At 44.1% G+C, this 15,320-nt stretch overlaps 1 protein-coding gene across 1 annotated transcript in view; it reads left to right on the top strand.

The window, feature by feature from the left end:
* Positions 1 to 7,352, top strand: part of ASZ1 (ankyrin repeat, SAM and basic leucine zipper domain containing 1) — a 41,979-nt gene extending 34,627 nt beyond the window's left edge. Inside the window, exons 11-13 of the mRNA XM_055712477.1 lie at positions 4,657 to 4,762; positions 5,190 to 5,303; positions 7,148 to 7,352. Of these exons, the coding sequence (XP_055568452.1) occupies positions 4,657 to 4,762; positions 5,190 to 5,303; positions 7,148 to 7,306 (379 nt within the window). The 3' untranslated portion in view covers positions 7,307 to 7,352. The remainder of the gene's footprint in view (positions 1 to 4,656; positions 4,763 to 5,189; positions 5,304 to 7,147) is intronic.
* Positions 7,353 to 15,320: the final 7,968 nt, after the last annotated feature.

Here is a 15,320-nt window from a genome sequence, read left to right as displayed (position 1 = left end):
CATCCAGTCTGCTCATTAAGTAACTTTATTCTTGGAAAAGTAAAGGTTCAGTTCCTCTTTAAAGTGTGTGTATCTCCCTCTTGACAAGTGACCTGACAGCTGTGCTGCAACTCTGCTAGGTATTTCTTCCCCTTCCAGAATAGTGGGGAGAGATGTCTGCGTTATTTAGGTACCGTAAGGCTAGACTCTGTTCATCACTTACATTGTTCGTTGGACCAAAGAATGTCCATACTTGGGTTCAAGTTCATTCTGTACACGTCACCATCCTTTGGAGGCAGTTGAATTGCACTGATTGTGTGTATTAGCCGTCATGTCATGGTGTGGCCCTACTGCAGCATTGTGTTTTGTGTTTTAGTTATGAGTCTGTCTAGTATATACTCCACTCCCATCTAGTCATTCTTACATATGCTGATTGCTCCTTATGCGGATACTGTGCCTGTATCTCTATCCATTACTGTGTTTATACAAAATAAGCTTTGCAGCCTGCTTGAGTTACGTTTTTGCAGCATGATGCCAAGTTTGAGCTGTAGGATGTGGGAGGACATGCAAGGCACTTGGGGAAGGTCTTGAAAGACTCCGGTGGACTGGGAGAGCAGGGTGTTCATGTTCTGGTGCGGGACTTGATGCTGCTTCTAGTCTGTGAGATTTCATTTGACAGATGGACCACTCAGTGGATAAGGAATTGGCTTCGGTGGTTGCAGTCAAAGAGTTGTGGTCAGTGGCCTGATGTCCAAGTAGAGACCAGTGACGAGTGACATTCTTCAGGTGTCAGTATTGAGACGGGCACTGTTTAACATCTTTCTTAGCAACATGGACAGTGGGATTGAGTACGCCCTCGGCACGTTTGCCGATGACACCAAGCTGTGTGGTGCAGTCAACATGCTGGAGGGAAGGGAGGCCATCCAGAGGGACCTTGCAGGCTTGAGAGGTGGGCCTGTTCGAACCTCATTAAGTTCATCAAGGCCAAGTGTAAGGTCCTGCACATGGGTCAGGGAAATCCCAAGCACAAATACAGGCTGGGTGAAGAGTGGACTGAGAGCAGCCCTGTGGAGAAAGACAGGGTATTGGTGGACAAGCAGCTCAACATGACCTGGCAATGTGCGCTTGCAGCCAGAAAGCCAACCATACCCTGGGCTGCATCGAAAGAAGCCTGACCAGCAGGTTGAGGGGGGAGATTCTCCACCACTACTCCGCTCTCATGGGAACCCACCTGGTGTACTACGTTCAGCTCTGGGGCCCCTGATACAAGAAGGACGTGGACCTGTTGGAGTGAGTCCACAGCAGGGCCACAAAGATGACCAGAGCGCTGGAGCTCCTCTCCTGTGAAGACAGGCTGAGAGACTTGGGGTTGCTCAGCCCGGAGAAGAGGAGGCTTCAGGGGAACCTTAGAGCAGCCTTCCAGTACCTGACGGGGGCCTACAGGAAAGCTGGAGAGGGAGTTTTGACAAGGGCTTGTAGTGCTAGGACAAGGGGGAATGGCTTGAAACTGAAAGAGGATAGATTTAGATTAAATATAAGGAAGAAACTCTTCACTATGAGAGTGGTGAGGCAGTGGCACAGGTTTCCCAGAGAAGTTGTGGATGCCCCATCCCTGGAAGTGTTCAAGGCCAGGTTGAATGGAGTTTTGATCAGCCTGGTCTAGTGGAAGGTGTCCCTGCCCATGGCACGGGGCTTGGAGCCAGATGATCTTTAAGGTCCCTTCCAACCTAAACCATTCTATGATTCTGTGATTCTCCATCAAAACCAAGTGTGTACTTTCAGAAGACAATCCAAGTACAAACTAGTACATATGCTGTGAGAGTGAAGAACTAAAGTTCCAGCACACAAGAGGGTACAAACCAGTATGATATGGATACACCATAAATCCTGTTGACAGCACCTGTACTGTTCTTGTTAAAATATAGGCTTTGCTGCTGAGCTGAGGTAGTAGGCCAGGCATCTAGGTGTCCGGCTGTCCAAGTTAGACACCTTTAGAAAAGGGTGTTGACTCTTCAGCAAGGGATAATTAGCTGCACTTTAAGCTGACTTTGCCTAGTTCAAGCTTCATGCGGTTTTGTGCTAGAAATGTATGCAATGTATGCTTTTTTCAGACTGTTCTATAGTGGTGTTTAGTATACACATTGAAGCAGAACAGCTTAAAAATGTGAACAGAGGAACTAAGCAGAGAAATATAAAAAGTTAGCAGTTCAGTGCGTGTGTGGCCAAATACAATAAAAAACCTACATGATGTCTGGTACAGTCTCACACACCGGTGACATAGCGAATTCCTAGTACAATATGGGTTTAGAACATATGTCGTTCTCAAGACCAGAAAATAATGGATTGATTAAAGATTGTACACAAAATATGACAGCATTTCAGTTATGGCAAGCACTGCATAGTTTTCTAGAAAATGGCTTGACATGTATTCTAGGAATCTGACCTAGAGACTAAAATTATAGGCTATGTTTACATGCTATTATATAAAGATTTTACTACCCACTGGTTCAAAGTCATTCTGTGAGAAGGAAAATCAGTCATTAAGTCATAGAAAAACTAACATAGTAGGAAATGTTGAACTGATTGATTATAAACTCATAGTGTCTAGCACTGTTTAGCCACTGGTGTTTTGACAGCCATTAATTCTTTTAAAAAGTGATTCCTTTTTGAAAACTTTATTTCCATTTGCAAATTTAAGAACATGTCACTGCAACAGATACAACATTCTATGAAAATGGTTTTTAAGACCTATTATTGGTATAATAATGAAGTATGAGAAGTGTAAATGTTAGTCTTTCCTTTTTCCCCCCCTCCCCATTTCATGCCTATGACATATTTTATTTTTCACTGAGAATCCTTCCAGAATTCCTAAAAATAATTTCTTTCGTGACAGAACACAGAAGGTACTGTAACTGATCCTAGCCAGCTAAAAAGTTGTTTGTAAGTAGAAGGAAATTTTCATGAACGTGGCTTGACTGTAGTAATGTGGGAAAACTTTCAGACTATCTCCAGATTTGTTTATTTTTTTTAGGGTTTGGTTTTTTACCCTAAATATTCTGTTCAGTTTTTGTTTTGAAATAAATACTAATTTATTTTATAAAAACAAGCTTACAGGCTTTCTTACTTCCTTGTCCTCATAGAAACTGTGAAAAGTCTTGCTTTTTAACCTCCAGCATCCGTACTGGTGCTTCTATATATTTCTAGTTTAAGTGTTAAAATCTTAACAGTTCAGCAGTGTTGCAAATCACAGATGTCCTGAGCAGTGGTGGAAACTTTGATTATGAGCTGTCTTGTGCCAAAGGTGAAGGAAGACACTGTGGGCTAAATTCAGTCTCTTGTTTAGACACTTCCACCACACTGGCATCTAGCTTAGTTTAACTGTTAGGCAAATTCCATGTATACCATTTTCGGAAGCAGCAGCAAGTAAGGTGGTGTAAGTACGTTGCATATAGGTTTAGTAGCAGATTGCCCTAAGGAAAAGAGGAAAGTTGTGGTCTGAATTAATTTATTCAGCTTCTTCCATAAATAAAACGGGAAGTCCTGCAGTAGTAACTTAAAATTGTTTCTTCTTTTGCCCTTGCTTGTTACTCACATGAATGGCTTATAGCTAGTGGAAACTTTTCTACTGGAGATAAAGGTACTTCTCAGGAGTTTCAGGGCTTGCGATCTCACTGTGTAAAAGCAAACAGATGATTTTCCTTGCCCCCTTTTCCTCTGCCCAGTCAGTGGCAACAACATGGCCAGCACCATGACTTACAACTAATGCGCTCTGAGGCTTCCAATAAAATAAATCGAGTCAGTGTCATGTGGGAGCGCTAGAAATTTAGCATTGAAATTAATCTGTGAAATTTTTCTATCCTTTTCTCCGTTCTTCAGAGATGCTGATCAAACTAATTTTCAGACTTGTCTTCCCACTTGGATTTGAGTACTAAGTATAAATTTTCTTCAAAGTAGGTAACATCAGATATTTTAGGCTTTGAGGAGTATATTTCCAGATCCAGGGGCCAAGCCAGTATTACTGGATTCTTTTTTCCTCTACTGTACTGGAGACTAAATGACTCTTAAATTAGGCATTTCAGTCCTAGCTCCAAAGTACAAACCAGATTATTTTTTTTCCCACATCTGCCTCAAAAATGTAAGCTGCAAGTCAGGAATATTAATATGTCAGCATAAAATTTACTATAAGTTCTCTGTTTCTGGTGTTGCAAGACTGTGATCTATATGCACGCATGTGCTGGAAAACAGTGTTGTAGTTACTATGCCTAGTGTATTAAAAATTTGCTCATGCAGCAGGTAATGAAATATTTTCATTAATAATACAGGATTGGTGAGAGTTAGAAACAAAAGTGGAAGTTGATAGAATGTTTCCAAAAACATTCTGGGTGACACTTTTTCAATTTTCGGTGCGTCTTACCAGCTGAATATTCCAGATAACTTAATGATTTGTTTTGCTTCCCAAAGAAGGGGGAGAACAACCAAAAAATCCAAAAACTTGCTAAGGTGTTAAATGTACTGTTTTACTAGCCTGTCTTGAAACGACACTGGATTTCTTCTTTATGCAATGAAACTGCATGTTGGTCTCACTCACTAGCCAATGTTGTTAATGCATAGATAATACTTAGCTTGCAAAACGTTACAGCCTGTAACAAATAACAGATTAATGTTTTATTTCTGTAGTGAAGATGAATTCCTCAAGTTTCTTCAGAAGTTGAATAAGGAGTGTGCTAAGCTGATTGTTCCTGTACAGACCATGAATAATCATTTTCTCAAAAATTCTCACAAGGTATTCAACCAAAGAAAAAAAGATTGATTTAGAGTATATTATTCTTTTGTAGAATATTGTTCTACCTTGTAAAATGAAAAATATGAATACTTACCAGCTGTCTTGATTGTTATATAGTTATACAGAGCTGTCCAATGTTCTTTCGCTGAAGGACACTTTTGAAAATAATTTATTTCAAAGAGTTAGGCCACCCAATTAAAAGAGATAGATTTGTTTCTTTGTGGTTCTCGTGGTAGGGGACTTAAGGTGACAGAAGTTTCCCACAAAGGCTGATAGAGTGTAGTAGGTTATGTTGTGCATAAATCATACAATGAAAACCCAGCATAAATACAGTTACAGACTTTTTCTGACACTGGCTTTTATGATATGTTAACTAAAGAATATTAAATAATAATCTACAGTAATTCTGGCAATTAACTATTAACAGGTAGTACTGCAGTGGGCACCGACTGAATGTTTTATTGAAGTCTGCAAAGACTTGGTTTGCAGCGCTGAAAAGCTGGGAGAAGAAGTTACCAAACTGAAGGACCTGGTGGAGAAGGTGGGTATGTGTGAGTGAGGCTGCTAAATACTGTGTCCAGGTTTCTGCATGCAGCTTCAAATGCAACATCCATCAGTGGAATGTTTCGTACCTTGGTCTGCCACAGGCTCTTTAGCTGTAGCTTGGACATTGCATCCACCTCTCCCGTTCCACATTTCCGTGAACAGAATGAGAAATACTCTAGAATATTCCACAGCAGCATGGACAGTCTCCACAGAAAGGCACCGTCAATTGTTTTCTTTGTACCGCAGGAAAGAATTAAATGCAGTGTATCCCTGTGCTCTTGGACAACCAGTGTGGCAGAAATGCCACTCTGAATACTTGCACTCTTACTTCTTAATTAAGGAATCTTTTGTTTGGAATTATTGACTCACAAGGAAGATACTAAGGTTTTATGGACTGAATGGGAGGCATCCCAGATAACTCTGCCGAGTGACAAAAGAAGAGGGTGGGAGAGGTCAAGGCTAGATGTTAGCACCACATCAGTCATTCTCAAACCAACACAATGACACGCTCTTGTCAGGTGGGGTCATTTTAAGTAATAGGCTAGTAAAAGGAATGGCTGCTGGGATAGAGTAAATGGAGCATCAGTGTCAGAAAGGAATCTGTTGCTGAACGAAGCCATGTGGATCTCAGACCTTTAGTATAATGCTACTAACGCAATTTCCTGTAGTTTAAGTAAATTCAATGTGATATAACAGCCTTCTCCCAATAAATCACTTAACACCAAATACGGTATTTTAAGAGGTAGATAGAGGCTGTGGCAAATAACTTTTTAGCTATTTGTGTACCTTTTTTCGCATATGCAGAAATAAATTGTATGTATATGTTTGCCTTCTGTATGTGCAGGCCAGTTACAAGGGCTGAGGAGATCCGAGTTAGGTGCCACTTGACTTTGCTGTCTCTGTACTTTGCTTCATCTTTAGCTGTCAAGATGAAGCATGGTGGCTTAGTGTTAAACAGGGGGTTTAAACATTAGCCTTCTAATTACTTAAAAAATGTAATTCCTGTTCTATTAAAATACTGTATAGTGGTTTATGAATTTCACTGATGAAGGCTTTAATACAAAACATTTGTGTGCTGCTTAATTTATGATGGGGCACTCGGATCAGTAGAGCACTGAAACATTTATTATGAAAAGTGCAAATTCAACTGAAACAGTTAAACCCCTTAGATAATAAGTTCGTATAAATTCCCTTAAAATCCACAGGACTGTTTGCCAAGCTTAGTTATTACACGACTGCAAGCAGTACGTGTTGTGTCTGTAGCATAGAATTTTTAAAAGCACAGTAAATGGCGGTGGCCTTCTAAGCATTACAAATGAAGGTAGGGAATCGGAACGTAACCCTGCTGCATCTCATGACAAGGCTCCACCCAGCTTCAACATGTACTCGAGAAGGCACTTGTAAGGTACTTTCCACTCTCCCTTTAATTTCAAGGAAGTCTAATCTGTTACATATGTAACTTGCTTTTTTAATGAACAGTTGTTTTAGTAATTAAATGACAAAATTTCTGGTTAAAATATTTTGATGATTGGAGTTAAAATGTTATGTTACTAGGTGTTTGTAACATCTATTAGCAACGTGTTTTACTTCTGAGGAATTACCTTCGTAAACAGTTTTTCTAATGCGTATTGCAGAATGATTAAGCATCAGGTAAGGGAAAGGTTTGCATCTGTTTATTTCCATTGAAGTAGGGCAGAAGACAGACAGTGAGAAAGAAATAATATCAGTTGTAGATGCATGCAAATTCTTAGGACTGGATACTTTATCATATACTTAAGTTTTCACGCTAACTTTTTTTTCTTTGTTGCACTTCTTACATGAACTTAACATCTGCCTCAGCATGAACAGAGGAATGACCCCAGCCAACTGAAACCTCCAGAAAAAGCACTCACCTTGGAAAAAAGATTAGTAAAAATGGGAGCGGTGACATTGCTTGGGTTTGGGTTTTTTTTCTTTATAACTACATTAGTGGTAAAGAAAACCCGACTTGAAGTTTAGTGCTATGAGTACTTTTGGAAAAATTTGTTGCATTATGCTTCTGTTCAATATATGCATGTGAGCTGAGGTCACGTGAAACAGTTTTCATTGTATCTGTAGTATTTGCGTCCAGTAAGTACTTTGATCTAGACATAAAGTTATTAAAAATGAAAACTGCTACTTAAATGTATCTTAGGGGTTTGTTTTCAAATTATTTTGTATATAGAATGTAGGTCTAAAATCTTGTGAAAGCTGCTTTTCTTTTTTGGCACAAAACTGTAATTATTGCTTACTAATTACTAGTTTCATTTTTACCTTTAGCTGTTGTTCAGATGTGAACATAAGCAAGTAATTCTGATTATATCACACACTTGTGTTTAAAATTATGATGCAGGTATGTTTTGGGGGTTGGGAGGGTTTAAAATATTTTAATTATCTCGTGCAATTTTATGTTAAAGATCTTTTCCCTTACAGTTTTTCATATGAATCTATCCTATGAAAAACTTCCCAGTAAGGTATACTTTTTTTTTCCCCTTTGTCACAATCACAGGACTGTAGAGATCTTGTTACGCATTGCCTAAAAGTCATTTTCCACTGAATGGTGATACTCAAATTATGCCTGCAGTCTGTTTCTTTAGGGATACTTACTTCTATTAAGGGTTTCAGCACAGGTATTAAAAGGATTATAGGAGTCCTTTGCTATAAGAATGCAAGCAACTCATAAGGCATAGCAACATGTTTTTTTCTTGGTCTGGTCTTTCACTACAACAACTTCATACTTGGAGTAATCTTTTCTTAATAGTGTCTCCACTTTAAAAGATGGAGTGAAAACATTAATGCCTGGATTTCATCTGGTTACCAAACCAGCTACATTGAGGAAAGGGAATTGGTGTAAGTTACTTCAAATCAGTTACGTTTTTGGAAACTTCAGTAAACATTTGTAAGAATGCTGAATATTTCTGAATGGACATTTTCTATCAAAATCAAACAAAAGGATTCTAAAACATCTAAACCTCAATGGGTGTGTCATGCTCTGTTTTCAGAGATGCTGTGTGGACTCTTATTAATCTTTGATGTTCCTTCCAAACACTAGTAAGGAGAAAACAAAAACTTGAATGCTACTCCAATTGTTGTCAGTTGTTCTCTGCTTTTTTGTTTCAGAAAACTACATTGGGTGTTAGTATGTTTTGTTGTTACTGCAATTGTTTTACCTCCTTTCCTCCCAGGTTTCTCCTTCAATGCAAGGAACATCCTACAGAGTGATGAGGCCAGAGGCAAATACAACATAAGTTGGGGGTTTTTTCCATTCTATTCCCAACTTTGAGTCAGAGGGGATAAGCAGTATTCACCACCACCGCCATTCACCAGCACAAGTAGAGAAGTGCACCCGTGCTATCAGCATACTGACTTGAACCAACAAAGTATAGAAAAGGAAATATCTTAAAAATAATACTCTATTTCTTCATATTACTTTATAATTATAAGGTGTATATGTAAAATGTACCTTTATAAATGTAAACTAACAGGATGCATATCACAACAGGAAGAATCCATGGAAATACAAAAATCTGTAAAGTGCAGTTTTAACTGCTTGTCATACACATGGAACCTTATATATCCACAGCACTCCTCCTCTGATGGGCTTGAAATAAAGCTCCAATGCAGTTGTCCAGTGATGGGATGGCTCACGAGTGTTGCTAGAACTTTGACACCTAACATCTTTTGGGTTTTTCTGTTGGGTAAAGGTGTTGGGGTTTGGGGATGGAGGAGGAGTAGGCAGGCATTTTGATCTGACTCTGTTTCCAACACGTACTTTCTCTTTAGTTAAGTGGAATTATTTCAACCACTACTAAGATTTCTGTGATACTGCCCTTGAAAAGACTGTTACTTAGGTTCACTATTCCTCACTGCTCCACTTCAGTGAGAATTTGCATTAATGAAGCCACTTCAAAGGATGTTGAGTGTACCTTCTTTTTCAGCAGATGCATTCCCTACCACTAGTAAATCTTGCCATTTGAGACAGTAAAAATGTGAATTATTTTTTTCCATGAATTTCAAGAAAAGGTCCATTTACATGGAGGCCTTTTAAGCTAACCTTGGTGGTCTTGCAGTTGGAAAGGAAATCTGCTCCAGAAAAGTTTTATCAGTATTTAACTAAATTATAGGTATAACAACGTGAATGATGATATTCCTATGAGGCGAAAAAATAATGCAAGATAGTTGCTGATAATTTTTTTTTTCTAGTTTGAGATTTACAAAAAAATATTCTTTGCAGAAATGAGTTAGAAGTCTGAACACTTGGAGCTGACCTCCAAAACACAACTGAGAGAAGCTGGTCCTGTTAAGTTACCTTATGGATCACCTATTTCAGATGCTTATAATCATGATTGCAAACATGCATGTGAACTCTGTTTTGCTTAAACATAGACTTTCTGCCAGCAGCATCCTTAGCATGGTGCGCTGTTTAAGGACAGTGTTCAAAATGGCATAAACCACACGTGAGAAGCAAGGGGCTCGGAGTAGCCATTTTAAGCTGTCTCATTGGTCGGTTGTGAACTGTGTTGCATGAGTAAGATACGTTAAGAACCAAATAGGGAATATTTTAACATACCATATCATAAAAAAATTGGTGTTTTCCTCTTCAGATTCCAAATTCAGGCTTAAACAATTAGTTTCAAGGTCCTTTATTCACTTTCATGTTGTTCCAGTGTCTTTCAAATTCTATTTGTGAAGGTACCTGTGATAGGGCAGGAAGCAAAGAAAAAGATTCCTGCACCATCTGGCCCTGGAGCTATGCTGTCTAAATTCTCACCCCCACCAGCACCAGGTCAGAGAGCCTTCAGATGAAAATATCCATGCTGAGAGGCCTCCTTCTGTAAATCATCAAATTAAAGTCTATCCCAGAACAGTAAGAATACAATGATTTGCACATCTATGAGGGGATTGGAGGAGAATGCTAAAGAGCTTTGCATGCATTAAGCAGGTAAACTGTGCAGCCCTGTGAGGTATTGTTCTCCTCTTAGTAGTGCAAATTCAGATGCAGGAGGATTGAGTGGATTGGACCTGGGGCCAAATCCTGCCCATACATAGTGGCTAAAAGATGCAGTGAGGTTCCTACCTGCAATACCATTGGATACCTAACTTCTCTTGGTACAGATGAATACTCATACTGTGGCCTTTCCTGAATCTTTAGACTGTTATGTAAAATTTGGGTCTGGGGTGTTCCTGTCGAGATCTAAAAGAACCTAAAAAATTTTATTTCTGATTTGTCTTGTCCAAGACAAACTGCTGGTTGTATGTGTGGCGTCTTACCTTCCTGTGCTTTGGGATTTGCCCTGCTCTTTAAATTTGACTTGTGGAGTACCTGGCCTGTCATAAGGCATTGCCCAGTTATTCCTGTTGGGCACCAGTTGCAAATAATAGACCGTAATTTTGGGGGTGTGCATACTTGAATCGAGGAGTGAACTTTTTTATTACATTCTCCATTGACTTAAAGAAGTCTGTGTTTAGTTTTTCTTCTCCTAATTCATCCAGCTGCCTTGTTGGGGACAAGACTTAATGCTTGAGCTACACAGTTTATTCTTTTTCCTCTTGCCATGTTTGAATCCCCTCAGGTGTTCCCCAAAGCTGTAACCTACTTGTAAGTGTGAGCAGGTGTTTGCTTGCATTTGCCTTCTCCGTTCCAGCAATTCTGCAAAAATTCCAGGTCATCTTCCCCGAGTACAACTTCTATGTTACAAATAAAGTACTACAAATGTTGCTTTGGATCTTTCTACACAGATAAAAAGCCTTGAAGGTCTAGCAGGTATCACAACTGCAGGTTTCTGCTTTTACAGACTTTTGCTGTCATTTCTTTGTTCTGGAGGCATGGGGGAAATGTGTATTTGGAAGTTTGTATGTCCCTATCCTAGAAATGGGAATTTCCAGGTAATGGGGCTCTGTACCTTACAGACCCGAAATCACAAGCAGTGAGATGTGAAATGGGTTATTGCTGGCATTAAATGAATAACATGATGTGTATCCTTTAATAGCTGTTAAATTACTTCTAGTTTTTATCCTGATCGAAGTGGTGTGGTTTCACATAGTATAGAGCTGTAGTCCCTGGAAGTGGGATTTACAGGGATCCCTCTGGGATTGATTGTTGGTTCTTTCGCTTTTAAGCTGTGCTGCTGAGTGCGATGTATATGGGAAGATGGCTTTACTTAAGGTGGAGTTGGGGGGGGGGTCTGACTCATTCTCAGACGAGCCTTGCATGCCTTCAGCTTTTCTGAAAACAGTCTTTATTTGAATCTAGGAATACAGGTTTAACTGTATTATTTTCACAATTTTATCGAAAAAACCCACCTCACTTTCGTAAGGTGTGTATTCAAAGGATTGGGCTTTCGGTGCTCCTGGCTACTCCGCTGTCATCTGTGTCGCGCATGGCACGATTTCTTGACTGGATGAGAAACTGTGTGTGCTTAGTAGTTGTTGAAGGCACATAACAGCTTTCTAAGTCCAGCCTACCCTTGCGGCAGAGGAGGCTGACGGCCTCTCCAGGGCTGCACTGGGAACAGCATCACGTTGCCCGCAGGTTGCGGGTGTGATCCTTCCCCTCTCCTCAGCACTGGGGAGGCTACAGCTGGAGTGCTGGGTCCAGTCCCGGGCTCCCCAGTACAAAAGGGGCATGGACGTACTGGGGTGAGTCCAGTGAAGAGCCATGAAGATGCTGAAGGGCTTGGAGCATGTGAGCTACATGGAGAAGGTGAGAGACCGACCGGGGATTGTTCAGCCTGGAGAAGAAAGGGTTCTGGGGCATCTTATCCATGTGGATGAATACCTGGAAGGGGGACTGAAGATGTACCTAGGATCTTCTCAGTGGCGCCCAGGGGTGGGCCAGGAGGCAATGGGCACAGATTTAAACATAAGGGATTAAAAATTCATCCCGGGTCGGACAGTGGAGCATGTTGCCCACAGAGGTTGTAGCGTTTCTGTCCGTGGAGGTACTCAAAACTGGACTCGTCCTCGGGCAGCCTGCTGGCTGACCTGGCTCTGAGCAGGGACTGGGACGGGGGGAGGTACCGATGGTGGGTTGACCCTGGCTGGACGACAAGGTGCCCACCAAAGCCACCGGCTGGACTGGGGAGATAAAATGTAACAAAAGGCTCGGGCGTCAAGATAAAGACTGGGAGATCACTTGGCTGTTGCCATCACAGGCAAAACTGACTGAACTTGGCAGTAAGTTAAATTGAATATCCATCAAATCAGAGTGGGATAGTAAGAAATAAAACCAAATCTTGAAACACTTTTCCCCCACCATTCCCTTCTTCCTGGGCCCAGCTTTACTCCTGAATTCTCTGTCTCCTCCCCACCAGCGGCGCAGGGACGGGGCCTGGGGGCTGCGCTCAGTCCCTCACACGCTGCCCCTGCTGCCCCTTCCCCCTCAGGGGGGCTCCTCACACCCCGCCCGGCTCCAGCCGGGGTCCCCCCGCGGGGCGCAGCCCCTCAGGCACAGCCGGCTCCAGCCGGGGTCCCCCCGCGGGGCGCAGCCCCTCAGGCACAGCCAGCTCCAGCCGGGGTCCCCCCGCGGGGCGCAGCCCCTCAGGCACAGCCGGCTCCAGCCGGGGTCCCCCCGCGGGGTGCAGCCCCTCAGGCACAGCCAGCTCCAGCCGGGGTCCCCCCGCGGGGCGCAGCCCCTCAGGCACAGCCGGCTCCAGCCGGGGTCCCCCGCGGGGCCACCAGCCCGGCCAGCAAACCTGCCCCAGCATGGGCTCCTCTCCCCGCGGGGCCACAGGCCCTGCCAGGACCCTGCCCCAGCACGGGCTGCCCACGGGGTCACAGCCCCCTTCGGGCACCCCCTGCTCCGGCGTGGGGTCCCACGGGCTGCAGGTGGGGATCTGCCCCACCGTTACCCTCCACGGGCCGAGGGGGAAGCTCTGCTCTGGGCCTGGAGCCCCTCCTGCCCCTCCTTCTGCACTGACCTTGCAGCGTTGTTCTCTCACAGGTTCGCACTTCTCTGCCTGGCTGCAATTGCTGTTGGATGGGGTTTCATCGCACGTCTTAAATATGTTGTCCCAGAGGTGCTACCACAATCACTGACGGGCTCAGTCTTGGCCAGCGGTGGGTCTGCCTTGGAGCCGGCTGCCATGGGCTCAATCAGATGTGGGGGAAGCTTCTAGCAGCTTCTCACAGAAGCCACCCCTTTAGCCCCCCCACTACCAAAACCTTGCCATGCCAACACAATATAATCCCTCAGGGCCCCTTTCAGCCTTGCCCATTCTGTCATTCGGTGTAACAAGAGAGTGGTTAATGGGGAGAAATAATGGATCCAAGGCGAATTCATGTAAGGCCAGCACAGAGTGGAGGACTTGGAGAGGGAATCTGGACGGCAATAAAGCTGGAATGCAGATGTGGTAGATGACTGTTCTGGAGAGGAAGACGACATTGATAAGCTGTTGGTGTGGTTGCCACAAGTAAAGGAGCTCCTGTTAATACAGGTGGGTATCTCAGGAAAACCAAACAGGTCAACGTCTTACTGCAGACCTGAGTAGGCTGGTAGCAGGGAGGGCTGTAACCTTTGCTCAGAGGGGTTTGAAGTACTCCTAGAGTTTGCTGTTTTCTCCCTGGCGTTTCTCTTTCTCTTCCTTGCTAATTGATCCAAGGTGTATCTGTTAAACTTAAGAAACTGAAGTTGGCCAGCAGCTGAAAATTGGAGTGTGTTTTTTCACACTGATTATGAAATATATGTCGAATGCTCCTCTGTTGCTTTTAAGACCTGCTGGAGTTACTAACTGGAACTTGTAGTTGCCTCTGGGCAAGTAGTACTGTGGAGAAGCAGTAATGTACTCCAAGCTTCAATTGCCCATGACCCAAAATCTTTAAAGCCAAAAGCTTTTCTGATATTGGGGGTGGTTGTGTGTGTGTGCGCGCGCTGGTTGGTTGGCTGGTTTCTGTGGGGTTGTTTGGGTTTGGGGGCTTGTTTTTAAGTTAAATTGAGAATGTTGCTACCTCAAAAGTTGGTGCAATGGCTTTTTTCTGTTTTCTTTCAGAAACACTAGGTGCTTACATTTGGTTATACATCCGTGATCTCCAAGCTCTACTGAGCACCAGCCTGGAAGCCTGGTACCCTCTCTGCACAGTCGTGTCCTGCCTGAAGAGCGGATCTCGCAGGGTGCCTCCTAGCTTGCTTTTCCAGGATTTTCGCCTGGAGCTGACAACTGAAGGCATCTTTTAGGAGCAAGGACTGTGCAGTCCCTAAGTTACGCAGCAGCCTTCAGCGTGTGTCTTTGTTACAGCCGGCGAGGGCTGACCTGGAGCGGGGGCACCTCCGCCTTGTTAACGATGGTTCGCTGGTTGCACTATCCGTTATCCTGGATTTGCCTTACACGGATGACAGCAAGTAGAAAAGTTCCAGAATTCCTTGTTCTTGAACTTGCGTCCAGCCCCGGAGGCATCGCCCCGCTCCGCTCCCCCCCCCCCCTCCCCCGCGCTGCCCGAGGCGGTGCGGCGGCAGCGGCTCCCCCCGCCCGGGCCCTGGGCGCCGCCATGGGGCGCGTAGCCCGGCCCCCGCCTCCGGAGCCCACCGGCCGGGGGTCCCCGCGGGGCACGGGAGGACAGGGGGGCTCGGGGCGGAACTGTCCCGGCGCTGGTGCCCGTGGGGAGGCGGTGGTCGGACCGGGGGTGGCTGGGTGGGGGCGGCGGGGCGGCGGCGCTCCCGGTACCGGGGCTGCGCTCGGCGCCGGGCCGCGGGGCGTGCCGTGCTCGGTGCCTGCGGGGAAGCGCAGCGGCGTCGTGCCGAGCCCCGAGAGATGCCAAGTGCTGCTGGTCTTGAACAGCCGGGGTGGTCGCCGCTGTAGGCTCCGCAGCGGGTCGCGCAGCGTCTGCTGGCGCGTTTGAACTACCCGTCCGCTGGTAGGGTTATTGGGAAGCGGCTGGCTCCTCGGGATTCCTTGCTTAATCAGAGGTGTTACCTCCTCCTGTTCCCCCAGTGTCTCTTGACATCATTTCATCCATCAGAGTTTCAGGGGAAAAAAAAAAAAAAAAAAAAAAAACAACC

Source organism: Falco cherrug, chromosome 5, assembly GCF_023634085.1.
Source record: "Falco cherrug isolate bFalChe1 chromosome 5, bFalChe1.pri, whole genome shotgun sequence".
Lineage (NCBI taxonomy): Eukaryota > Metazoa > Chordata > Aves > Falconiformes > Falconidae > Falco > Falco cherrug.
This window is presented reverse-complemented; position numbering and strand designations above follow the sequence as displayed.